This window comes from Seriola aureovittata, chromosome 13, assembly GCF_021018895.1.
Source record: "Seriola aureovittata isolate HTS-2021-v1 ecotype China chromosome 13, ASM2101889v1, whole genome shotgun sequence".
Taxonomy (NCBI): Eukaryota; Metazoa; Chordata; class Actinopteri; order Carangiformes; family Carangidae; genus Seriola; species Seriola aureovittata.
The window spans coordinates 13633233-13658535 of record NC_079376.1 but is presented as its reverse complement, the minus strand read 5'-3'; the positions used below and the strand labels follow the sequence as shown (position 1 = coordinate 13658535).

Genomic DNA, 25303 nt, shown 5'->3' with positions numbered 1-25303 from the left:
TATAAATTATGAATTTGGTCTTAGTAAAAATAATTTACTTTCTTACCTCAAAATATCTTTTTTCTCTGTAGAATCTGCATGTGCCTGTTTCCAGCCTTGACAACACAACCACGTGATATCTATTGGGGGGAAAGTGTCCCTGTGTGGTGGAATTGTTGGTGTTACAACTCTCTCCATGTTACAACCGCACTAGTCAAATAGGGAGGCTACTTGAAATAACGCTGTTTTGTGTTTTGAAGGCTGAAGCTTTAAAGCGGTGGTGTGTGTGTTTTGGTGGAAATATTTTAGATTTTCTGGTGATTTAAGCACATTCTGATTCAAATACAGAAGAAGCCTGTACCCATTAAACAACTTAACCTGTCAGCTGCTTTAATTTTTCAGCCAGGAAGCGAGAAAGACAATGCGGAAGATAATAAACCTTGTACAGTCGTGTAAGGGACTGCGCCGGCGCGCGCGCGCGCCTGTAAACCGAGTTGAAGCGCGAGCCGCGCCACCAGCAGAGAGGGGTTCCCCTCACAGAGCAGAGAGGCTGACAGAGAATGTTTGAAAGCTCGGGCAACAACGAGGAAGTGCCACAGAGGACCGAGTGAACAGACTCAACGTGCGTCTGAACTTTCTGAAAGTGAAATGACCGGATTTAGAGGCTGAAGTGGAAGAAGCTTTGCGCTCTTTCTCGTCGTGCGCCCTCGCGACGGATTAAGGTCTCCAATGCCAAAAGAGTGCAGGAGAAAGACCTCCAAGGACTTCGGGCTCCCTGGGATAAACGAGGGATCTCGCTTAGAGCGAAGATCAGCCGGGAAGTCATCCCAGATTTGCGATGAGCTCCTTCAGAAAGCCGCTCAAATCGCCCCGTCGTCTGCAACCGCAGCGCCGACTGTGATGGATGCGCGCCGGGTACCGCAGGTTACCATCACCCCGGAGGGAGGCGGCTGCTCCCGGGAGATGCGACAGGAGGACTGGGATGATGCGGTGGACGGTACCCTGCGCAGGAAACTGTCCAATTCCTCCATCTCCTCCACGGGGTCCTCTGCTGTGGAGTCCGAAGATGACTTACTCAGTGACAACGAGAGCAGAAGCAAAGGCATCATAACTTTGGAGCATCTGGTGGACACTGGAGAGGTGAGTAACCTGCAAAGACATAATGATCTGGTTTGAGAAGGTTGAAGAGTTTTCCAGGGGTTTATAAGCCTATAGTTTCACTGTATTGTATGTATGGTATTTTCCAGCAGAATGTGGTAAATAATTCAAAACACTCTGTTGCTTCTCTGCATAAATTGCCTGCTGTTATGTACGGTGAATGCACGACTACTTTATCTACAGCAAAAATGTGTTTATTTGGAGCATCCGGGGATGAAAACATTTTAAATTGCCACACTTGACCTCCTGTTTATCTTTGCAAATTCGCATCCTTTATAATTACCCAGTTCCAGTGAACAGCTCATGTTATGAAAAGAAGAAACAGTGAAGCACATAAACAGCAGTCAGCAAATTACTTCCTCACAGAAGACCACTGGGATATGTTTGACTGCAGACAAGAGACAATTACAGAGTGATAACAGTGTTTGTTCACTGTTTGTTCAGTTTGACTTTCAAGTTCCATGTGTTAAAAGTGAGCGCTGTAGCAAAGATTTCCTTTGGGAAATTAGTCACTTATATAGGAGTTACCTAAGTTTCTGTTCTGTTCTTGTGTGTGTTGTTTTGAGATCTGTGAAATTTCAGTTGTCAAATGTACCAGTCACAGTCACGCTGTGTTTCCTTTGTTATTTGAGATCATATACAAAGGAAGATTAAACATCCTTGAGAACCCTGCCAGAGAGGAAAATCTTCAGGAAATGTAATTTTCCCCACTGAAATCACATTATCTCACTTTATGTTTAATGGGTTATCAAAGCCTTTCATATCACGTTAATGATGCCAGCCGCTGTATGAACTGAAACCAGCATGAAGAAGCTGCTGAAAGCCAGATAACCTTTGTTGTGTGGGGATCTCTGGACTGGTACTGTCAGAGCTGTGATTCTGTTACATATCATATTGTTTATTATTATTACATATTACCTTTGAGACCACATGTATGGTAGATGCTGGAGATAAGAACTAAGCTACTTGACATGATTTCATCTTTTAAAAAAGGTACAGCCTCTTTCTCTGCATCCTCAGTGGCATTTTTTATATCAATAATCTCTGTGTGTCAGGTTTTTTGCGGCTGGATCTCTCACTCAGAAGTCATACTCATTAATATGAATGATGCATGTGTTACATGTTAAATGTCAGATCATCAAGTCGGTGAATTTTATCTTATGCCACAGTAAACCCTGACCTTTAACACCGTGAGTCCCTCCTTCAGCACATACACTAGTGTTGAGGGATCGGCCTTTAGTTCAATAGATGCTGAGGGTGCAAATTTGTTTGCCGTTAACATTCTTGGCTGATACAGTTTTTTCTACAGTTTAACCATCGGCCGACAAGTCTCAATCCTACTAAACATGCTCGCATGTGCATCAAGATAGTGCTGTATTATACCTTCCAGAAGCATTCATTCTGATATTGTACATTCAGATTTGAACCGATCAGCATATATTTCTGCAGCTATAGATCTTTTACACAATCATGTGAGTAGTCGGGAAGTTGAGTGTGATCATAGTGAGTCACCTCGGTGTTACAGCCTCTAGTCAACAACATAATCTGCTTTTTGTCTGAACTGTCACCACGTTTAACTAAGGTTCAGCCTTTCAACAGGTGTGTGTGTGTGTTTGTGTGTATGTGCGTGTGTGTGTGTGTGTGTGTGTGTGTGTGTGTTTATGCTGCTACCACTTCTCGTCGCCTTATCCATACAAGGTCTGTAGCTGTCACTTTGTTTTAAACAGACTAAATACACATTGCCTGTTAAGCCTGAAAGCGAGAGTGTTGCCTAACATAAACATTGTCCAGTCAAGTGAGTCTCAATATGAAAGCTTCCCCAAACATGAGATCATTCAAACTCTTTTAGTGGCTCTTTTGGAGTTTGAAACTTAAAATACGTTTGTCGTATCACCTCTGAAAATGGTGACTTTTATGCTGCTGGCCCTTCAGCCCAGACACCCACACACAGCCACATAATACAGCACCGGCTAACACGCCTCTGTACTAATGTTTTTTGTGGTCAGTAGCTAATTTCAGCCTTGACTTTTGACATTTAGCGAAAAACCACTTCAGGAAGTAAAAGACTCCTGAGTATCAGTACTTAGCCTTTGCTAGTTCACATTTAAATGCATGTGCTGTATAATATGGATTCATTCAGAGTAGTGAGTGCACGGTAGAGAGTGTCTTAATGGAAATACAACAGTGGAAAAAAGAGACTGAGAACAGGCGGGCTCATCATTGCAGTGAGATTAATTCGAGAGTCTCACAATGGTTTATTTTCCAGTAACAGCTTCACGAGAAAGGCCAATATAATGACTGGTCTGGGTGAGTCACATTGTCTCCCCCGTTGTTCTGCTCAGTCTCTGGAAATCCATTGTTGGAAATTGTGTTTTGTGGGTTTAAAATTTTTTTTTTTTTTTTAAACTGTTTGGATCAGCATGGTGTGGAGTTAGCATGTCATATATTTACAAAACAGGCCTGGTTTTACAAAGCAAAGGTGATGTCTGACAGAGTAGGTGACAAGTGTTGAAGAAACCAACCATAAAGAAAGCGTCAGATCCCAGAATGAGCTTCTTGTTAACTTTATTGCCCCTGCATGGTTTCTGTCTTCTTCTAAAGCAGTGGTAGAAGTGGCGCTACTTGTACTTTAGTATTTCTGTTTTGTTCCACTTTTCACTTCTGTGCTAAATTTTCGACAGTTATAGTAACTTTTGAGACATTTGACAGCTATAGTAACTTTTTTTAGTAGTAATTATTTTTATGTTAAAAAACATGAAATGCTCATAGAATGTAACAAATTGTTAAATAAGTGTTTCACAGCCTTTTCACGTTCAAGTCCCAAAGAAGTCCAATGATCTAATATTTCACAAAAAGAGGAAAGATTCCACAAAAACAACTGTGTTTTTGTTTTCTTCTTTCCTGGTTCATTAATCATCTAAGATTTATTTTGTGACTCTGTGGAAGTCTGTTCTCGAAAAAAAAAACAACCTATCAGCAGGTAAAAGTACAGTAGCTCCACCTAAACCTGTGGAACCTACAACAGTAAAATCCGGTTGTCAAATAGATGTGTCAGTACCAACAAAGATGCCATAATAATATACGTATATCAGACACAGAAGCCGTTCAACCACTGAATGAGTACTTTAAGTGCATTTTACTGATAATTCCTAAATACTTTTACTTAAGTAAGATTTTGAATGCAGGACTTTTGTTTTTAACAGACTATTTTACATTGTTGTACAGGTGCTTTTACTTTGGTAAAGCATCTGAAAACCACAGGTAATAATGCAGCTTTTGACGTCGTTTGCTTTCTTGTACGTCAGTGTACTATAAGCAAACCTGAAAAAAATGTCAAGCTCTAACTTGACAGTTAAACCCGTATTATTCCAAGTATTATCAGTAGAACTACAAACAAACTTTTGTGGTTTCTGTCATCAAGGCCGACAGGGGCAGCGTGGTTTGAATAACAAGAAGTTTCCAAGTCAGACTTTGTGTGGAATATAAATATTGTCCAGAGAGCTGCAGGGTCCTTATGTTTACATCTAAAGGCAGGGTTCAGTTTCCGTTCCCTCTCAGTCTGTGGATAAGACATTACGCAACATGACTCCACTTTATCTCATTCAAAATGCAACCAATCAGTAACACGAACTGTAAATCAGCATATTATCTGCCTGCATTAATTGACCAGCCAGTAGAGTTAAGACTTGCAGCGATAAAGCAAATGTTTGTTTGTGAAAGTCTGACACCTTCAAAATGTGATATCGTCAGTAAACATTGGCGCTAAGTGAAGCGTATCACTTGACATTTAAGGGAGGCTTGGCTGGCTGCTGCGGAGTTCTGCTGTTCGTGAGGACTGTGAACACTCAAGCATGAGCAGAGTGTTTCACTGACATGAGAGACCTGTTTCATTTCCTCAATCAAAACACAGAATAAAAAGGACCTATCCAAGGTCTAAAGAGGGGATCTACAAACATGTTCTAGTTTTCCTTTCCATTGCCTGGGAGATAGTTTCTTTAGTTTTTTTTTTTGTTTGTTTTGATTATGTTGTATAGAAATATACAAATTAGAGAGTTAAAGTGTTGGGATTTGGTCAGTTTTCTTGGAGGGAATAAAACAGGCAGTCTCCCGTAAGTGTGAAGCATTACTGTGTTTCTGTGAAATCTGCAAGCTGTTACTGTGATTTTCTCTCCCCCTCTCTCTCTTTGTGCAGTGTGTGTGTGTGTGTGTGTGTGTGTGTGTGTGTGTGTGTGTGTGTGTGTGTGTGTGTGTGTGAGTGAGATGAGGGACAGAAAGAGAAAGAAGGTGAAACTGAAGGTGGTGGGAGAAGAGCTCTTAAACAAACAGCCATGAAAAAATAAAAAATAAAAATTTCTGCCAAGAAAATATATTTTTCTCTCCTCACACATTTTTTTGTTGTTCAGGATTCAATGCATGCAGTCATACTAAAAAAAAAATTAATAAAAAATAAACTGATAAACTGACAAGTGAGTGGGAGTTGAGAGGGAGGCAACATGGGTTATTTGGTGTTAAAACGTAAGATTTTCTGTTAAATATGACAATTTGACCAAAGATGACAAATGCTGCACGCCACATTTAGTGTGAAACTCAAAAGATATTAATGAAGATCTTTCCTATATAACCAGAAATTGTCTATTGCTGTGTATACGTGCTCCTGATGTTAAAAAGTCGGTTCTGGAGGACTTGTGAATCAAAGTTGTGAGACCATCACCACACCAAGCTTGAGATGCTCAATAGAGATGTTGAGTGCAGATATGAGTTTCCACAGAAATGGCATTCAACTGACCTAGATTGGAGGCTTCATGCAGCGGAAAACTGAAACCCTGGCATCAGATTTACTGGGTAGAATTGCTTACATGATCAGATTTCTATACAGACATTACAGGGTGGACCAAGGTCGGAGACTTGACAGCACTTCTTGTTATCAGATCATTTATGATAACAAGGACACAGACAGACGTACCTCAAAATACGACTCTGACAATGATTCTATTCTGCTCCATTAAATTCACCTCTAATTGTTTTCTCGCACCTTCTCCAGAGCAAGCCGTGGTGGAAGTTAAAGACGATTGTTCAGTGGCCCTTCAGGGCTACCCAGAGGAGAAAACTAAACTGGGTTCAACTCGCTGGGCATAAAGGTATGACCTGCTCAGATCATATCACTCACTGCTCACACCATCATATATGGTTTGTGACACTGTAGATCTCCGATCTCTGATAATCTGATGTCCTGTTTTTCTTGCTGCCTCCACTGTCAGTATTTAGTGTACAGTCTTTGACATGTTTCCTTTTGGTATCGTTGTAATTTTTGTTGAATTGTTCTTGGCACTTTATGAAATAAGAAAAAAGGAAGAGGTCACTGCACTGACAGGGATGAACAGCAGATGCCCAAATATGCCCTACAATTCCCACAGTACTGGTTTTTATCTGATCTCAGGTAACTTCAAAGCGGCAGATGAGGGCACCATTCTGAAGAAGTTCTCAGAAAACGAGATGCAGTGTTTTGAGAAGCTGAGGGACGACGCGCTGCTCCCATTTGTTCCCGGTTACCATGGCGTTGTGGAAAAAGACGGAGAATCTTTCCTCCATATGACTGACCTGCTGGCGAACTTTGACCTTCCCAATGTCATGGACTGCAAGATGGGAGTGAGGTAAGGAAGTAACATATTCATGTGTTTACTTGTAATAGATTTTTTTTTCATTTATATTTATTAGCAATCACATTTTTTTCTTTTTAGCTTATTTCTACGACCCTAAGTGTCAATTTAAATAAGATAATGCAGGATCTCTTTTGTTTATGTGTTTGTTCCTTCTGTTTATGTTAAATGCTCATTCTCTTTTGAAACGGATTAATGAGATTAGTGAAGACTGGTGACAGTACGTGCCGCCTAACGCGCTTTTGCTCTACAAGGGAACACCTGTTGTAACTGCAGGCTATATGCTTGGCTTCCTGCCACAGCGGGCGGGGTGCCTCACTATATCATGTGCACAGGCACAAATACACACACGTATACACAGACGCAGGCGCACACACATACACGCACACATGATTGCACACACGAATGTATATATGCACATGTCCATGCATGCACAGACATGCAGGTATGGACAACCCAACCATCTGAGAGCTTTATTTCCGGTTCGAACAAGCAAATGTGCGCGCACACTGAATCAAGCACAAACATACACACAGATATGCACTAAACCCACACACACACACACACACGCCGACATCCACACATGAATAAATGATTTTATTGTGTACACAGTGTCTGTATTTCTGAGGCTACATACAGTATACACACATACACATTTACAGTCTCAGGGTGTCCCTGGAGACTCCCTTTGTCAAAAACACTCTCAACCACAAAGTTGCTAAACCGCCAACTTGCACAAACACACACTCAGACTTTCACACAGTTGCACACTGGAGTCTCCTCTCAGCTTCCCTCTTCAGCACAGAGGAAGTGTGGCTCACAAACTGAAACTGAAATTCACATCTGTTTGCACATAATTGTCTAGTATGAAAACGACAAATGTGAATGTGCCGCTGTACAGTTCACCAGAAGAACTGAATACTCAGAGAAACTGCGCAGTAAAGTCATTTATGCCTTCGTCATCACTTCTGCTTGAGAGAATACTATTATAAAAGGTGTTGATCTCTCTGGCTTTAAGTGCAGCCAAAGAAAAAATATTCTGTGAGAGTAGTGTTTTGTTGAGAAAAGTCTTAATTGTTGAAAGTTTGTATTTTGTTAACAAAACAAATATATGCAGAAGTCATACTGGCTTCAGAAAAAGAACAGTATGTGTCTGTGAACACTGTGTATGAATCCAATACAAACCCTGAAAGTAAATAACCGTTACCATTTATTTACATGCAGAGAACACTTTAAAAAATGCCAGTGGTGTGTAAACACAAAGGTCCTGCACCTGAAGGATTTTGCTTTCCTGTTTCAGGACGTACTTGGAGGAGGAGCTCGTTCGAGCGCGAGAGCGGCCCAAGCCGAGGGAGGACCTGTACAGGAAAATGGTGGAGGTGGACAGCGAAGGGCCCACCCCCCAGGAGCACACCCAACGAGGCGTCACCAAGCCTCGCTACATGCAGTGGAGGGAGACCATGAGCTCCACCAACACCCTGGGCTTCAGGATAGAAGGGATCAAGGTAGAGGGAGCGATATGCCGTGTGGACGATATGAGCGTGTCATCAACAGGGTGACTGTAGTGTGATGCTAAAGAAAGCTGGCTCATGACAGGATGATCTTTGGGGTGAATTTCCAAACCACCTGGGAGGTCAATAAAAATACATTTACACACGTGTGTTCATTAACAAACCAGTACTTGGGTGAATTGAAGCTACTCTACAAGACATTTTTCTAATAGCAAGGGGTTAAAAGAGACTAGTGTTAAAAGGATTGCTCGTAGCGACGAACCTACTCTGCAGTTCCCCTGACCTCTAAGGAGTGTTTTAGTGTCTTTCAGCTCATTGTTTTGGTTGTACGTAAATTTACTGTTTTGATTCACTCTCATCTGTCACAGTTCATGCTTCGATTCACTCTCTGCTTCCTTTTGTCATGTTACTAACCGCTCAGTTCAGACGCTGCAGTAGATCGGCTTTCCTGCCTTTCAGCCATCGTACCTTTCCCCGCCCACCTACTCACCTGTTCCCTATTCCCCTCATCAGCTCTTATACTGTATTTATACTGGCCCAATTACACTCATTCCCTGCCACATTGCCTTTTGCTTTCCAGGCCGTAGCTTTCCTGCCTTTCTTACCTGTTTATGACTGACATTTTGCCTGTTTTTTTCTGCCTGTCTGTTACTGCCCACTGCCCAGGACCTTCACCTGCTGTTTGCCCTTGCCTGCTTCTGCCCGCTGAGCCTTAATAAACGCAAACTTTTATCGGTATTTGAACCTTGTTATTCAGTCCTCCTAAACGTGAGCCATGACAGTATGATGTGGACATTGTGGACTCAGCTGACTGCGTTCCAGTTCACAAAGAGCTCGCAGCTCAGGCTGATACTATTCATTCACATGAGCAGCAGCTCACCTCACTAGCTAGTGGACTGCAGGAGGTCTCAAACCACGCTGAGCGCATCCACAATGATTAAATTTCTCTCACTATCTGAACTGACCACTGTCTCCAAAAATGGCACAGAGAGAAAAGGCAGCCCAGCAGTTCCAAACCTCATTCATCTCCTTCCCCTGCTGCTCCATGGTGACTGTACTGCCTGCCCTGCTAGCTCTTCTTGACCCGCTAATGACTCCTCTGAAACTATCCAGACTCAACCCGGAGAAGCGATGTCATTAGCACCAAGGTAACCTCTGCCTGTACTGTGGTCAGTCCGGCCACTTCCTTGGGACCGGTCTAGTAAAAGCCAGGGCGTGCCAGTAACTGGAAGGGTTACTTCAACAGATGAGGCAGGCTCAAACATACCCAGCTCATCTTTGTACAGCAGGGGCAATAAATGTGGCTCCCCACTCAGGAATTCCCTCTCAAGAGTGGAGTCACGGAAGCTGGCTCCTCTCTTTGTTGGCCACTTTCCAATCTCCAGTCATCAACTCTGCAGCGGTTCGCCTCTGTCTCCCGAGGTCGATGAGGATCCATCCCACATTCTATGTTTTCCCGTGTCCAGCTTCTTAAGAAAACCTAGCTGCCTACACTGACATCCCCTCCTCCATCCTTGATCCTGTTTTGGTAGTGGACTTCCACCCGCGACCACCCTACCATCGAGAGCCGTCCTGCCACGCCCCTCGTGCCCTGCAATAACTTTTGCTTTCCTGCCCTTTTTTTTTTTCCTGCCTCTGCAAGATTATCTAGTGTGCTTTTCATGCAAAAACCTTCCAGCCTTTCTTGCCTGTTTTTGCCTGCCTGTTTTTGTATTTTGCCTCCTTTTGCCTGGTTTATCTGCCCCGCCTGTTTCCAACCACTGCCCACACCTTTACTTCACCTACTGCCTGCTCTTGCCTGCTCCCGCATGCCAAGCCTTAATTAAAGTTTTGGAGTCTCTGAGTTGTGTTAATGAGTCCTCCTAAACTCAAGCCATCACGCACATCAGTCCTATTCGTCAATAATTTCATTGTGTAACACTTTGTATTCAGGCTCTTTTCTCTCTTTAGAAATGTGACGGTACATGTCGAACTGACTTCAAGAAAACAAGATCGAAGCAGGATGTCATCCAGGTGTTCAACGACTTTGTTGGAGGGAACTTCAACCTTATAGTAAGTGGCGGTCAGTTACTGCACACACACGTATAGTACTGTTTATTCATACATTTAAGGACAAGACATGCTTTACTGTGCATATAGAGTACACAAAGCAGTCTCAACAACCAGCATTACCTCGAAGCCTACACCAACTACAAACATACAGGTTGAGCAAGCTCTCACATCCATTTTCAGTGTTTGGACAAATATAAATCAGTTTTTGAAAAAGGCTGAGGCTCGTCTAACGATAAAGGAAAACAGCCTGAAAGTGTTTGAACTTCAAGAGCAAGCCGGAGTAATTGCATACACACGGAACTAAGCAAATATTCACACTGTAATGCTGTTTGAGTTTTCTGCTCTGGGGGCATCCCAAATGTACATTGTGTCTACACCCATGTTAATATTTTATGATACGCCCTCAACTGTTCTTTTCTTAAAACACAGACATCTTACCTGAGCAGACTGACGGAGATCCGGCAGGCCCTGAAGACGTCAGAGTTCTTCAAGCGACACGAGGTGATGACTGATCTAAAGATGAATGACAGAGAAAAAACAAACATACCGCACCTAAGTAAAGTGTTGCACCTGGAACCTTATCTGAAACTCTGCTTGAGGGATTGAACACCATTGTTCACTTACTTGGTGTTTTGATGATGTGGTGGACAGCTTCCAACATGTTGATAAAAAATGTCTATGAAGACCATATAATTTTCATACGAATCCAGCCATTCGGTGACCCCTTGCGCCTTCCCAAAGTCCCTCACTTGACATACTGCACAGTCCTGTCAAGATAAACTCAAGTAGCAATTACTTTTAGCTAACTATTTAAATCCATTACTGTTAGCTAATTATTTCAGCTGTTTATCCTTTTAGCTGAACTGCTCAGACCTTCTCCACTCATTTGCAAACTAGTTTTTGCAAACTCTCAATCATATCATGTAGTGCAGTGCACTTCTCACTTAACTGGAGCCTACCACCTGCTCAGGTGAGTGTGGGGGTGAGCTAACCCCGCTCATGCCTGTCCAAGCAAACCAAACCCCCACATAACCACTACATGCTAACTTCTGTTACTGCTGACAATTCCCACTCTGATATTATTCATAAGTGCACAAGCCCCTCCAAATGTTACCTACCGCAGAACAGTTCAACCTATCTTCACATATTCCTGCCCAGTCCCTCAGTACTACTAAGAGGACCTAATGACACACACCTGTTTCCCCTTTCGCTAATTAAGCTGCGTCAAACAACTGAAAATATTAAGTGGGTAATATAAGTGAGCTGACCCTTCCAACATATCAAGCCTGCAAACAAAGATCAACCACATCTCACAACCAGTGTATGGAATAACTAAACCGGAAAAATGAATAGAAACATCCAACTAAAATACTGAGTAAATAACAATGATAATAAAGACATAATAATAATGTGGGGGATCAGGGCCTAAGGAAAAAGAAATCTTAATAGCTACTCTACAACCTTAAACACACCTCCTGGGAACTGCAGAATTACCCCCTGTGGTACAAGATCCTGGTTGTATACAAGAATTTGTATTTATGGATTGATGGATAATAACAAGCAGGAGAAAGAAAAGCAAAAGCTAATACGAAACCCTTCTTGTTTTTGTAGGTCATTGGAAGCTCTCTCCTCTTTATCCATGACCACACAGGCAATGCACAGGTCTGGATTATTGACTTTGGCAAGACCACAGCGTTACCGGAGGGCCAGATGTTAAACCACGACATTCCCTGGCAGGAGGGCAACCGGGAGGACGGTTATCTGTGGGGGCTGGAAAACCTCATCCACACATTGGAGTCTGTAAGCAACAACGGGACCAGCGAACAAAGCTGTTGTTCATTTGCCATACAAAATAGCCAGGCTCTAGAAGCAGGTGGCCAGTGACCTTTGACTTATTAATATAAAAGGAAATCAAACTATTTTACCCACAGAGAGGCCCTTAGGGAGGTTTCACATATGTTGATATGCTTTGGGAGCTCTATGAGCAATGTTAAAAAGAGTACATTTACCGTTTCAAGCAACAAGTGACCATATTTGGCACTGAACCGTTTGATACTTACACTGACAGCGAAGACAGGATGGACACTGAAACAGAGAGGAGCAGAGAATTTGTCACTAGTCTGAGTAAAAGAACTGACACTAATTCAACTTCCTTCAAAATGAGCAGAAGTGAAAGTGTGGGCTTTCTGCATTTCAGTTTTAGGGAGGGGATGTTGCATGTGAAGGAAATGCTCATAGAATCCTAATTAAATCAAGGAGAGTCAAGTCACAAACTCAGTCTCACTTCATACCACCAACTGTAACCATCAGCCATGATGTTACAAACCTGAGTGTAATATTAAAGCACAATTTCTTTTCAGTATGAAACTCTGACTGGGTCACAGACCTTATAGTCATATGACTACAACATTATAACACATTCTCAGTATAGTACTGCATAATTATTAGACTGTATTATCAGTGTCACTGTTTTGATAAACCGTCATGTATTGTGTAACAATTTATATTTTTTTCATTGATTATATCACTGTAATCAAACTTGTAAATATTTAAATTTCTTGTGCTGTTGCACAACAACAAAGCACATTTTCATTGGTGTTGGTCTTATTACTGCTCAGATTATGATGTGTGAGAAATGTTGTACAAATGAAATGAATGAAAATTTACAAGGAATTAAAAGGGACCAATACAGTTTTTTTAATGCTCAATAGTAAGACACTAATTTAGCGTACCTTTTATGTTAGTCAGGAGTGCGGTCATGCCCGTCATTGGGACAAAACTCTGTGTAACTGATCAAACTTACAAATGAGATAAATATATGTTGATTTATTTGGGGCACAGTTAGGATAGATGAAAGACAGTATATTGCATAGAATGCCTTTGCACTATTGGTTGAGGCATAACAACACCCTCAGCTACATAAAGAATACAGAAAAAAAACTTTTCAGTAGATGTAAAATAAAATGCACCAGGCCATAAAAAATATACAATGAGCAAGAGCAAGATGAGGGTGTTTTTTTTCTAATAATAAGTAATCGATATTTGTAAGTGGCACAAATCTCTTGCTAAAAAGGATTCTTTAGAAAACTATATGAGCCTTTTAGTAAGTTACCTTTTCTATAGATGTTATTTTCAACTGGACTGTTGAGCAACTTGGATAAACACTCACTAACATCAGCAAGCCTGAGCATAAAAAAATACAGTAAGCTAATAGAACCCTTATATTAATGTAACCTTTCATTCAACATATTAAAAAATAAACTATCAAAATGTTTAAGCTCAAAACAAAGAGTACAACTATTAAATCGATTAAATAAGAATAACCTGAAAATGTAAATACCAAGATTTTCACAATTGAATCTTTGATTAATTGTGTACGACAGATACCTGCAGCAGCATGTTTGGTATTTCAAAGCTGAATACCTCCCCCTGCTGAGTAAACATAGGTACTACCAGCGCTGCATCAGCAGATGCAGTGTAGTGTATCTAATGGCAGTGATCAACTACAAGTACAGATTCATCACAAACAATAAATGAATAAAAATGGGAAATAAATGGCAAAACAGCTACAAATGCAATGGGTTAGTCCAGTGTAAGGAAGTGAGTACAAAAATAGCAAATATTTTCACAGCTGCATGGTCATCATCAAGATCTATACGATTGCAGTCCAGGGAACATGGGGGACATGGGGTTAATAATACAAAATATGCAAAGTCAAATCAAGAGTTATGTGGTTTGGGGGAAAAAAACTTACAGAACATCCACCTGGAGATTTTTTCGAGTTAGATAAGAAGATTTATACCACTCTCATGCCTGCACACCAAATATGAAGGCACAGCCAGCAGTCAGTTAGCTTAGCTTAGCACAAAGACTGAAAACAAGGGGGAAAAGCTAGCCTGAATCTGCCCAGAGGTAAGGAAATTTGCCTACCATCACCTCTAAAGCTCACTAATGAACATGTAGTGTCTTGTTTGTTTTAATCTGTACAAGAATCAAAATAGAAAACCAGCAATTTGAGGTTTTACAGAGAGTGACTCCTATAAGTCACTGTGCCTGGCCATGAAATAGTCCCACCCATAACCCCCAGTGAAACCCCAAACTTGTCATTTTTAATTTTGTTTTTGTATAGACTATAATATATAGTGTTAATTAGTGCTGGTAGGTATTTTGTTACCTTTAGACAGACAGGCTAACTGTTTCCCCTTGTTTCCGGTTTTTATGCTAAGCTAAGCGGCTGTGGGTTGTAGCTTCATATTTACAGTACAGACACAACAGTGGTTTTGATCTTCTCATGAACACGACCCATGAGACTGAATGAACAATGGAAACATACGTCAGCTATCAATGAGTACAAAGCTAATGTTGTTCACAGTGGCATCAGCTAGGAAGGCGTCAAAGTGTTCGACCGGGCATCAGGCAGGGAGAGATAAAGGAGGCTATTTACATCCATTTTGAGTGGATGTTGTGTTGATAGCTTTTTGCCAAACTTGTTTCCAAAGTCAAGAATAAACCTTCAGGCACAAGATATACTGTATTTTCAGGAAACACATTATTGCAGTAGTTTGGGAGCGTGTGTTTTCACATTATTTGGGGTTAAAGCAAATCGGAATCACGTGACAAGCACTACAAGTTGCTGATATATGCATAAAATTATAAATGAAACAAACTCACTAATTCCATACCACCATACCAAAGAAACTTTAATTAGTCTACAAAAAGCTACTTCTGATTTCACACTGACATGAAAACTTCTAATAAAGCACATTCTCAAAGATTCTCTTCCCAGTGGCTCAATATTTTTGGCTTGTTGGGGTCGCACTGCACGCTGAATACTACGAAGTCCAACCAGTTGTTTACAATAATGCAACACATATTACTGCCAAGGCTGTTGTGAAAAAAATACACTTAAAAGACAAAGAAAAAGCTGGTAAAAAAATTGGAGTCCAACTACAGCAGTTATTTATGGCAGCCATCACCAACAGTGTTGACATTGGGAAAGTGCAGGGCTGCATGTCGTCCAGTGTTTCAGCTTCAGTGTTCAGCTACCAGTTTACCAGAAGCCAAGGAAAAGAGTCCAGCACTGGCTCCCTGTATCACAGTGCAGAGGAGTGTTTGTGTGCATGTGAGTGTTCGAGTGTGTTTTTTTTTCCAGCATTCCAGGAGCTCTAACGATTTGATGCGGTGGCTCTCAGACTGTGGTGGAGCCCTCGTGGTCATGCTTTTTGTTTCACAAATCCCGAGCTTGAATCTGTCTGTCTGAGTGTGTCAGACAAGGGGCTCATTGACAGTGACATTTTCAATTTTCAATATAAATCCAAATCCCTGTTACAGTAAGCCGTTTCTTAGATTGGGGTAACGCTGAGGTCTTCAGACAGAGAAAAGCCAGAGTCTCGGTCGCGTGTTGGTTTCTCGGCTTTGGTGTGCCTCCTCACGTCCTCGTGTCCATAGCTGGCGTGGCGCTTCAGCAGCAGCTTGGGCATACAAGATGAGGAGGAATGGAGGCCTAACGCCAAACCCAGGCTTGTCCCTGAGGAGACACTCGGGGCAGAGCTTGTATTTGTGATGGCTTCTGAGCCTTTGGGCATAACCAGGGGCAGGCTCTCTGCCTCGTAGCTTTGCTCATCGTAGGCATAGTTGACATTGCCACAGGGGAAGCTCTGCAGCTTAGCCAAGTCCATGCCAGCTTTTGTGGTCCCACTTGCTGGGGTCTTATGTGAGGACGTACTTGGGGCAGCTGGAGCCTGGCATGAAGGGGATGGAGTTGAGGGAGGAACGAGGTGGGTGCTATTGGCATTGTCGCCCCCAGCCTCGTTGCTCTCTGAGGTTGGGTTGCAGGTCTGTGTGTTGGTGGTGGAGGATGAGGAGCTTGACAGTGGCATGGACTGAGTGTGAGCCAGTGTTTTCTTCCCTCGGAAATTCTCCAAAACCCAGGAGCCGTACGTTGGGTTCCACAGGTTCTTAGTCTTGTTCTTCAGCCTCTGGCTCCCTGAGGAGGAGCTGTTTCTGGAGCAAGGTTGGTGGTGTGGAGGCTCAGGGTGGAGCCAGTGGCTTCCTGCAGCTGTTGACAAACCAGGGGCAGGAACAGGCTCAGCCCAGCACGGCTCCAGCGCCTCGCGGCACGATGTCACTTCATGGTGGACAGGTTGGGTTCTCTGGAGGAGCAGACGAGGTTTGGTGGGCTGTGGGGGAAGAGGAGTAGGACTTAGGCCCAGAGAGGAGAGCCCCAGCTGGGAGGAGGAATCCTGGGAAACAGGGTGGGACACCAGGAGTGGAGTGAGGCTGGTGGAGGTGTGGTCAGAGGGACGGATTACTGTGCCGCCATCGTCCTCTGTGTTAGGGCTATATTCCACTGGTAGAGGTGTGTTGATCACATCTGGGTCCTGATAAAGAGACGGACAGATATCAAAAATCAGTATTTGCATAAGAAGACAGGAAAATTAAGAGGAAATTATCAAGGAAGGAAAGAAGTGTACAAAAAACAAACATATTTGGACAATAATATTCATGCAATATTAATGTGATATAAATTATACCTGAGTGCAGTAGTTAATTCTTTCCAGGATAGTTGAGAAATTGGGCCGGTGCTCAGGACAGTGCTGCCAACACTGGGTCATGATCCGATAGCTGCTCAGTAACACACACAAATTCCAGGTACATTTTTTTAAGCTGAATGTTATAAAAACTATATTGTAAATCTAATACTGATGGACAAATGGTAACACGATAATAAATACCCCCCCCCCCCCCCCCCCCCCCCCCCCCCCCCCACTGCTGGTTCATCACTTCACAAAAGAAGCAGAGAAAACTCTCAGAAAGTTCAATAACTTCCACATCAAAGTGGGTGGACAAAACAGATTCTCTGTGGCAAGAAATAAACCTTGCACTGTGTATACTACATTAAATGTAGCTATGACCAATCAGAAAATGATACAGAAACGAACATTAATGTATTAAGGTGAAGCACAGGCACATGTTTGACTCATGGCCTGAATTTTGGTCTTTGCGATCTTCTGCGAGTTCAACCAAAAGCGCAAGAGGGGAATATTTCACCACACAAGTCTAGCAAAAACAATTTCCTTTTACATCCAGACTCTGATGTATTTCCTGTCAGTACTCACACAGGCCCGGGGCAGCCCTTGGGAGGATCCATTCTGCCTCCGCTGGTGACAAACTCCAGCACCTCCTGGTTGGTTTTACACGGATAGGGCATGTAGCCCAGAGAGAGGATCTCCCACAGCAGCACTCCAAATGACCTGCAGGGGGAGACACAGATCAACAACTGACCGGCCTGGATCATTTGAGGCGATAGAAGAGATGGGGGGGGGGGGGGACAAGTCAAACCTTTCCTGATCTCGTGTTCTTCAGACTGAGGAGGCCTGAATAAGTACTGTATACGACACAAACAACTACCAGAAACAACAGGAGATGTCCTTTGTCCTCAGCTAGAGGCAATTGTTAAATTAGAGTAAATCAGAATTCATCACATTTGTTTCTAACTACAAACCTCCCTGTTGGTCTTTAGTGTGGTTTTCCTCCTAACAAAATTACTGTTTGTTCCCTGCAGTATAATTACATCTGAATCCCACTTCTAAGTGATCAGCAGTTACAGCCTGCTTTATCATGCTGTGAGATCCAAAAATCACTGTTCGCTGACAGGAAACAGAAATCATTCATAGAAAACAAATTAAAGTTATATTGCTTGGACTTGGATGTTTCATTTAAAAGTAAAAAAAAAATAGGATATTGATATAATATAATAAGATATGATATTAACTTAAGTGTAAAGTTTGTGACATTTGTTTGTCTCATATCAGTTCTACTAGTATTTCATATTATGGTAGTGCTCTGTTCGAACCTCCCAGATGGTGAACAATGCATTTTGTGTTTTGCATTTTCCCACTGTTGTTCCCTGAGGTTGAATTCTCGTAAGTGGATGGAAAGCCAAACAATCTAGCGCTTGTTTTTGTCATTTGTTGCAGAAGAAGTTCTTGATGGAAAATGATTCTTCTTCCAAACAGCTTTAAGCAAGACGGAACAATGGCCCTCTGCAGAGCTTAGCTATCCTTTTTTTGTTGTTGTTGTTCACGTGCAGCTAATACTGTGCCTATTCCCCCCTACCATGTTTGACTTTGCCACCCACCGTCTGCGCATTAAAATTCTGTTTCAAGCTAAAAACATTCAGAGTTGTTTCAGACTTTATCTGTAATCAAACCTTTTTTTTTTGGCCCGTGCTAAATATTTGACCTGTTTCATCATTGGAGAAGTGGTTTGGACACTGCTCAGCTGGCTCCGTGTTTCGAATACAGACACTGTTGTTGCTGAAGATGCTCATTTGAAATACTGGTTTTTAGACCTTGAACTCATTGTAGGTCGTTCTGGTTTTGTTTAGGAGTAAAATTACTTGTTTTGTGAAAATCTCTTCAGCTGCAATTTGGGGTCTGCAATACTTTCCACCACCCAACTCTTTAACATCTTTGGAAATAAAAAATTGATTTTCAGCTGTTTACAGTCAATTATTATATTATATTATATTAATATATAATAATAATATACTGTATGTGGTGTGACAACAATTAGCATGAGCACATGATATTCAGCATTTATCAAAGACCCACAAATTTCTGAATAATATGATCTCAAACTGATCCACTTTTAAAATGAAGACAGTTCTTCTTTGTGAATTTATTTTGGAGCCTTCCTGTATATATTATGCGTTTATACCATGTATCAGTCTTGCAGGTGAAGATTCCCTCCATAAAGGCCTCCGGTGGCATCCATTTGACTGGCAGCATGGCACGGCCGCCTTTCCTGTAATAGCTGGCTCTGGGAAAACAAAAAGCAGTGCTATCAGATTTAGGAATGCCCATTTATCATCGCTTTCGAAGGGAAGGTAAATACCACAAGGCCATGAACTCTGTAAGTACGTTTTAGAGACTGGCCCCATGGTGGAAAATTAGATCTCTTTTCAACTGGCCCCACATTTACCACATCATCCCACTGCTGCCTGGACTTTGGGTGAGTCACATCATCGTAAACCATCTGCTGTGCTTTGCTATTTGGACTTCAAAAGGTGCAGCTCCTGTACACAAACCTGTAAATATCTCGTGCCATGCCAAAGTCTCCGATCTTAGCCACTCTGTCCGGTCCAGGGCAGGTGAGCAGGCAGTTTCTAGCAGCAATGTCTCTGAAAAACACAGTAGCTGTTACAAAAAGTAGCTTCATGACGGCACCACACTCTAACACTCGATAAGTATGAGTCAAGTTTGTAATCTCATGGTTTTTCATGAAATTTTGCTGTAAAATAAACGATTTTTTAAAAAAGGAGATTACATGGATTTACATTCACCTAAAGATGTTGTATTTGTGTGTGTTGACCACTGTAGCTCACAGTAAACAATATACACATGCAATGAGAACAGCTCATCTAGTCAATCCAAGTAAATGTAGTGTATTTATCTGTATGTGAATATGGTAACATTACAAACCATTTTTGTCTTATTGATTTTTTTTTTTAATCAGGTTTTCACATTTTATAATATTTGAAATAAAAAAATGATAATATAATCCTGAATTCCACAATAATATTCAACATATGATGATATAATACTCAAGTGTTTTTGTTGCAGTAGAAGAAAAACATCCTCTCAGCCGGTGCAACACACTGTTTGTTTACATGTAGCGCTCTCAATTACACACACAAATGAGTGTAACCCTGGTGCTTTTTATTTTTTGCCTTCTTTAAATTGAGCTCTTAGCAGTAACAACAGGGTGTGAAATCTGAACCTGTGTATGAAGTGGTTCTCCTCCAGGTAGCGGCAGCCACAGGCGATGTCTCTGGCCATCCGCAGCAGCTCCCGCATGGTGAGAGAAGAGGTCTGGCCCTGGATACAGTACAGCTCGTTTTAGTGTACCACGCAGACAGAAACACAAACACACACACACGCGCGCGCGCACAGAAAGGTGCAGTACAGACGTACAGCTCGTGGCCTGTTCTGTCTCAGGAAGCTCTTCATGTCTCCTCCGGTCATCAGCTCTAGCAGGATGAATCGTGGCAAGATGTTCAGGCTGACTCCGATGCAGCGCACAATGTTGTCGTGGCTGAACTTGCTGCGTGGACAAACAGTGAACAACACTTGGGTTAGTGCGACTGCAGTTGTGGGTAGTGGCTGACATGACAACGCAGATGAAAAAGAGAGAAGATATGGTCTCATGTTGGGCAAACATTATGTTTAAGAGTTTTGTTCTGCAATATGTTGACCTTCCAGCGCAGAAATAGACGCTGTTAATGGAATTATTTAATGAGCGTGTGTGTAGATTTGAAACTGCACAGGGACAGAATTGTCACCATCAAGCAAGTTTTGAGAAAAAAAAAAAAAAAATCCTGAATTGATGCATGCTCAGGTTAAAATATTCTCCTTAAATGCTTTAGCAGATTCTAAAATGGACTAATCGACATTTTTCCACTGACAGGTTTCATATATATATCTTGGCTGTCAGTTGAAACTTTTGGAAAAATGAAAAAGCTGATTAACTGAACAGATTACAGATTTGAGGGATAGCAAGGGAAGGATCTACTGCTCCCTTAAAAGCAGACACAGCTCGCCCTCTGTCCTCAAAACACTCATTTTGCTTGAGACTTTGAGAGACTGTCCTAACCACTCTGTCCTTGTGCACTCTCAAATCTTGAATAACAAATTTATTACAAATTGTTTCATGCTGGCTCTATATTTTTGTCATGAATTAACTTCCATACTATATGTGACCTAAGTGATTTGTGTTATCTGGTCGTTATTAGGAAAGCTTCTTTGACCTGGATTAACCCCTGTCTGCCTGGAAACTTTATCTCTAATAAAACAAAAATGGAGACTAATAACTGCTCCTTACCAGTTAGCATCACTCAGGTCATAAATTACAACTAAATTAAGTGCATTATCCAAATATATCCCTGCATATATTTTACCTGATTGGCCTCTCATGTCATTTGTCAAAACTACCAGTTCATTATTTGAGGTGTGTAATCTACCTCCTCTCACTCAGAAGAGCACGTTGAGCTATAAAACAAAGCCAGCACACAGGTCAGGTGTGCTTTAAGCAGGACGCACTGTCTGAATCATTGTGTGAACTAAATTATATGGTGACCGGTGCGGTGTGCTGCTGCAGTGTGGTGCACCTCATAATCAGCGCCTCCATCAGGAAATCCATTTCATCCTGTTCAGAGCAGATTTCTGGAAGAGTCTGTGGAGCAGAAAGTATCAGAGAAGCAGTTTTAGGTGTGTGCGTGCTATTGTTATGAGGAACGCCATCACTAGACCCAATCAGAGGACTATTGAGAAGCAGGCAAGCCCATGTGGAGATTACTCCGCTTTTTCTTTTTCACTCATCAAGTTTTTAACGTGTGCAATCAGACATTCAGCAATCATTTTGTGCAGTCATGATCATTTTGCAGTATTTGAATTCGTCGTTGCATGATGATGATCATTACACGACAAACCACTACATTTTCATATTAAGTAGTAAGAAAAACAAATAATCCTTCTTTAAATAAATGCGCTACAGAAACATGTCTTTTCAAATCGCACACACGTGTGTGACCTTTAGATGCAGCAGCACCCCTGTGGGATGTTGTTGAGTGGATTATATGTACTGAGCATCACTCCAGGTGAGGTGCTATCATCTGGCACTTAGGTGCAACTTCTCCCCATGTACCTCAGAGAGTGAGTTTACCTTTATGGCCACCTGCATGGGACTGTTATCACCGCTCATCCCCAGAACCTGTCCTTCATAGACTTCACCAAAAGCGCCGTGGCCAAGAGCTCTGAAAAGAAAAACAGTGAAAAATACAACAATTGAACACATAAAGGCGCTCTACGTACCGCAGTAGCACAAGGAGACATTGTGTCCCCTTGTGACCTACCTGAGAAGTGTGATGTTCTTGCGCGGTACTTCCTTCAGTTCGCTGAGTGAGGCCGCTTTCCCTGCGAAGCAGTAGTTGGGGTTGTAGTCCGTCATGATGGTGGAGGAGCGGATCTTGCTCAGCTTGTACTCTGGACTCTGCAGACGCCCCCTCACTGCGTGCAGGTCGTTCTTTCTGCGGCACCACACTAGATACAAAGACGAGACAGAGGGACAAAGGTTTAAGGAACTTTTTTCTAAAAATCGTAAACGCTGACTGTCACCAGGACCCCACACTTGCATGTAAGTTGTAGAAGCAACTTCCTGACTATCTGCTGAAGGTAGGAGCGGTAACACAAGGAGGGGTCAAGCTGCATCTCAGTGGTTGAGATGCTCTCTAACTGTTACGGTAGCAGTCAAAAATGATTCACAGACATGAATTTTGTTCTTAAAAAAAAGCACTCCACCGACTTAGCAGTGCACCCCTCAAACACTGTCACACAGACGATATCGTCTTTTTTACTCCATGTTTTCTGCTTACTTGTTTGAGACTGGTGCATACATTGTCCACAATGTAACTTGACAGCTGTCAGTTTGGTTTGGAGATTCAGGTGCATAGAGGTCTTTTAACCTCACTTTTTTCTAATTTCACAATTTTCAAACTTATAGTCCTCAGCCCCAACAAATGTTGACTCGAGTGACAACACTTCACTTCTCACACAGCTCCCTCTGGAGCCACAAAAGGCTTTACACAACTTTTTTTTCCACATATGCAGTAGTGCTCCCGAAGACCTGTGCACAGAGTTTGAGGCGTAAAATCGGAGGAGTTCCCTTTTAAGAGGATAAATCCTTCCGCGTACAAACACATCGTTTTTGTGGGATGTCCTCTCCTTGAGTTACTGCTCCTAGACTGTCTGTGCCAGTGAGTTTGGACTCACCCGCCGTGGAGGCAGCCCACGTCCCCGATGCAGGTTGGTAGTCTGCCAGGGAGGGGGGGCGTTGCGTGCAGGTAAGAGGTGCCGTCGAGCCATCGCCCGGTGCAGATGCTAGGGACTCAGGGGGGTTGGGATGAGGGGAAGGTTGAGACGAGGGGGGAGGAAGTGGAGGAGGAGGGGGTGGAGGAGATGGGGCGCCCGGGGAACAGACTACCTCCCTGCATGGGGGAGAGCTCAGGTGAAGAGACACCGTTAACCTGAAGGGTGTGTGTGTGTGTGTGTGTGTGTGCGCGCGTGTATATGTGTTTTGTGTCTTTCTTTTTAAAGCCCCTGATCAATACAACATCTTCCTTTTTTTTTCTTTTTTTTTTTTTATAAAGCAAAGTAAATGTAAGGTATTGCACACATGTCATCAGTCTTTGTTTTAGTACTTGATTTATTCACTTGCAAAGTCACACAATTACACACAATGCAGTTAGTACGCTAAATACTTCATCCATTTTTCATAAAGAAGACGGTTGCCCCAGTATGTTGTGCCCTGTTTGCTCTTTGTCTGGTAATTACAGGAGTACGATGTCATGCGGTTACACTCCACAGCTTATCTGCAATTAGTATCTGTCTGATTACACAGAGTGAATCTATGTTTAGTTTTGCCAAACCTCAAACTTTGTGCAATATTGTTTCACACACTAACATTTTGTTTTTCCTGTGTTTTCTCTGTTCAGAACTTGGTGTATTTTGTCAGAAAAGACATTTTTCTGATGACTAATATTTGCCAGTCTGTCTGACCTTAACCTTTGCTAACCTGTCCTTTCCACATTAATGCATTTCCCGTTCCCCATTCTTCTAATACATGACTGTCCTTTCAACATCGTTGCCCATTTCACCGAATCTCTCGTCTCCTGAAAGGACAGAGCGCCCCTATAGTTCTGTCTGCATCTGCAGGAAGAACCAATTTATTGCATTTTATCAACATATTCTGATACTTCTACTGTTGAAAATACCGTTTTCCCAATGTGCATTTTGTGTATGCAGTAGCAACCGTATCCAATATGAACATCCTGTCTTATAATACTCTTTCATGTCAAGGGAAATGGAAGTAGTGTAGTTGATTTTTCTGATTTATGCCATTTCAGTGCCCCAAGCTTGTTGAAATATTTCGCTTTAGGCCCGACTGTAAAACTTCTACTGCCTTGCTACTACCTCTCACGGCCAATGGGAAAAACAACTCCTATAATCCATCAGTAAAGCTGATGGATTATAGGAAACCACTTTCCTTACAGGAGGTTTATTTTATATAACGGCTTTTGCCATACCTGGTTTTCTTGTCAGTCTGTATTTGAGCCTAGAGAGATGAGTGAAACTGATATTTCAGCAGGAAGTCGGTGCTGTGCAGATTCCTCCAGAGGCCCTCACACAAAGTTTAGATTCACCAAAACTGACTGTGGGAAAGAAACAGGGAGCGAGTCTTCTATAGCTGAACTTCACTTAATATTCAGCTGGAACCTGCTGTATTCAAACACCTTAAAAGGCACTTGGTGGAGGATTAGTGTGTCGACCGGTATGCAAGGATTCCCTTCCCAGTTATCTGCAGCAGACGCAAAAAGGTGACAAAGGTGCAAAAAGAGCATAATTAGCTGTATAATCCCTCACTGTCCTATATTACTGCACATGTTGTTAAAACTGCAGACAAAAAGTATTTATATAAAGTGTCTGCAGTTCATAAAACAAGGTTTAGTATATAAGTCTTCTAACAGTATATGTTGCATAGCAGCTTTTTAGACCAAGTTAAATGCAACATTTAACTAACATTAGTTATTGTACAACATCAATGTTATAATTCATATTAAATATTATATTGTAGTTGTCTCTTTATCCCTCAGTTGCCTTACTTTCTTGTTCCTAGAGTGTTATTAAAACTGCACAAATCGGTTAATTGTTAATTCCCTAATTATTCCCATTATAAGCACTTTACTCATCGCCAGTAAAGCTTTTTACATCATGTCTGACTGTCCAGTTGTCTCACATTGACCGAAACCTGCAACCAGTGAGTTTTTTTTTTTTTTCCAGGAACAGATGCTCATTGCTCACCCTCTCCTCCGTTCTGTACATCACAGTG

The 25303-nt window shown here is 42.0% G+C and overlaps 2 protein-coding genes across 3 annotated transcripts in view; one reads left to right on the top strand and one right to left on the bottom strand.

Annotated features, from left to right (window-relative positions):
- Positions 1–393: 393 nt before the first annotated feature.
- itpka (inositol-trisphosphate 3-kinase A) lies at positions 394–12941 on the top strand. The gene is made up of 7 exons (XM_056392772.1): positions 394–1119; positions 6179–6275; positions 6575–6788; positions 8095–8299; positions 10256–10357; positions 10787–10858; positions 11969–12941. Exons 1-7 carry the CDS (start codon positions 709–711, stop codon positions 12239–12241), a joined length of 1374 nt encoding a protein of 457 aa, XP_056248747.1. The 5' UTR covers positions 394–708; the 3' UTR covers positions 12242–12941.
- Positions 12942–13167: 226 nt separating this feature from the next.
- The window catches only part of ltk (leukocyte receptor tyrosine kinase), a 54251-nt gene continuing 42115 nt past the window's right edge, over positions 13168–25303 (bottom strand). For both annotated transcript variants that reach the window (XM_056392770.1, XM_056392771.1), the window contains exons 20-29: positions 22272–22458; positions 22082–22172; positions 21528–21592; positions 20335–20464; positions 20141–20238; positions 19449–19541; positions 19079–19180; positions 17476–17610; positions 16891–16981; positions 13168–16737 (exon numbers count right to left, since the gene is read on the bottom strand). In XM_056392770.1, coding sequence (XP_056248745.1) covers positions 15700–16737; positions 16891–16981; positions 17476–17610; positions 19079–19180; positions 19449–19541; positions 20141–20238; positions 20335–20464; positions 21528–21592; positions 22082–22172; positions 22272–22458 — 2030 coding nt within the window. In that variant the 3' untranslated portion in view covers positions 13168–15699. The remainder of the gene's footprint in view (positions 16738–16890; positions 16982–17475; positions 17611–19078; positions 19181–19448; positions 19542–20140; positions 20239–20334; positions 20465–21527; positions 21593–22081; positions 22173–22271; positions 22459–25303) is intronic.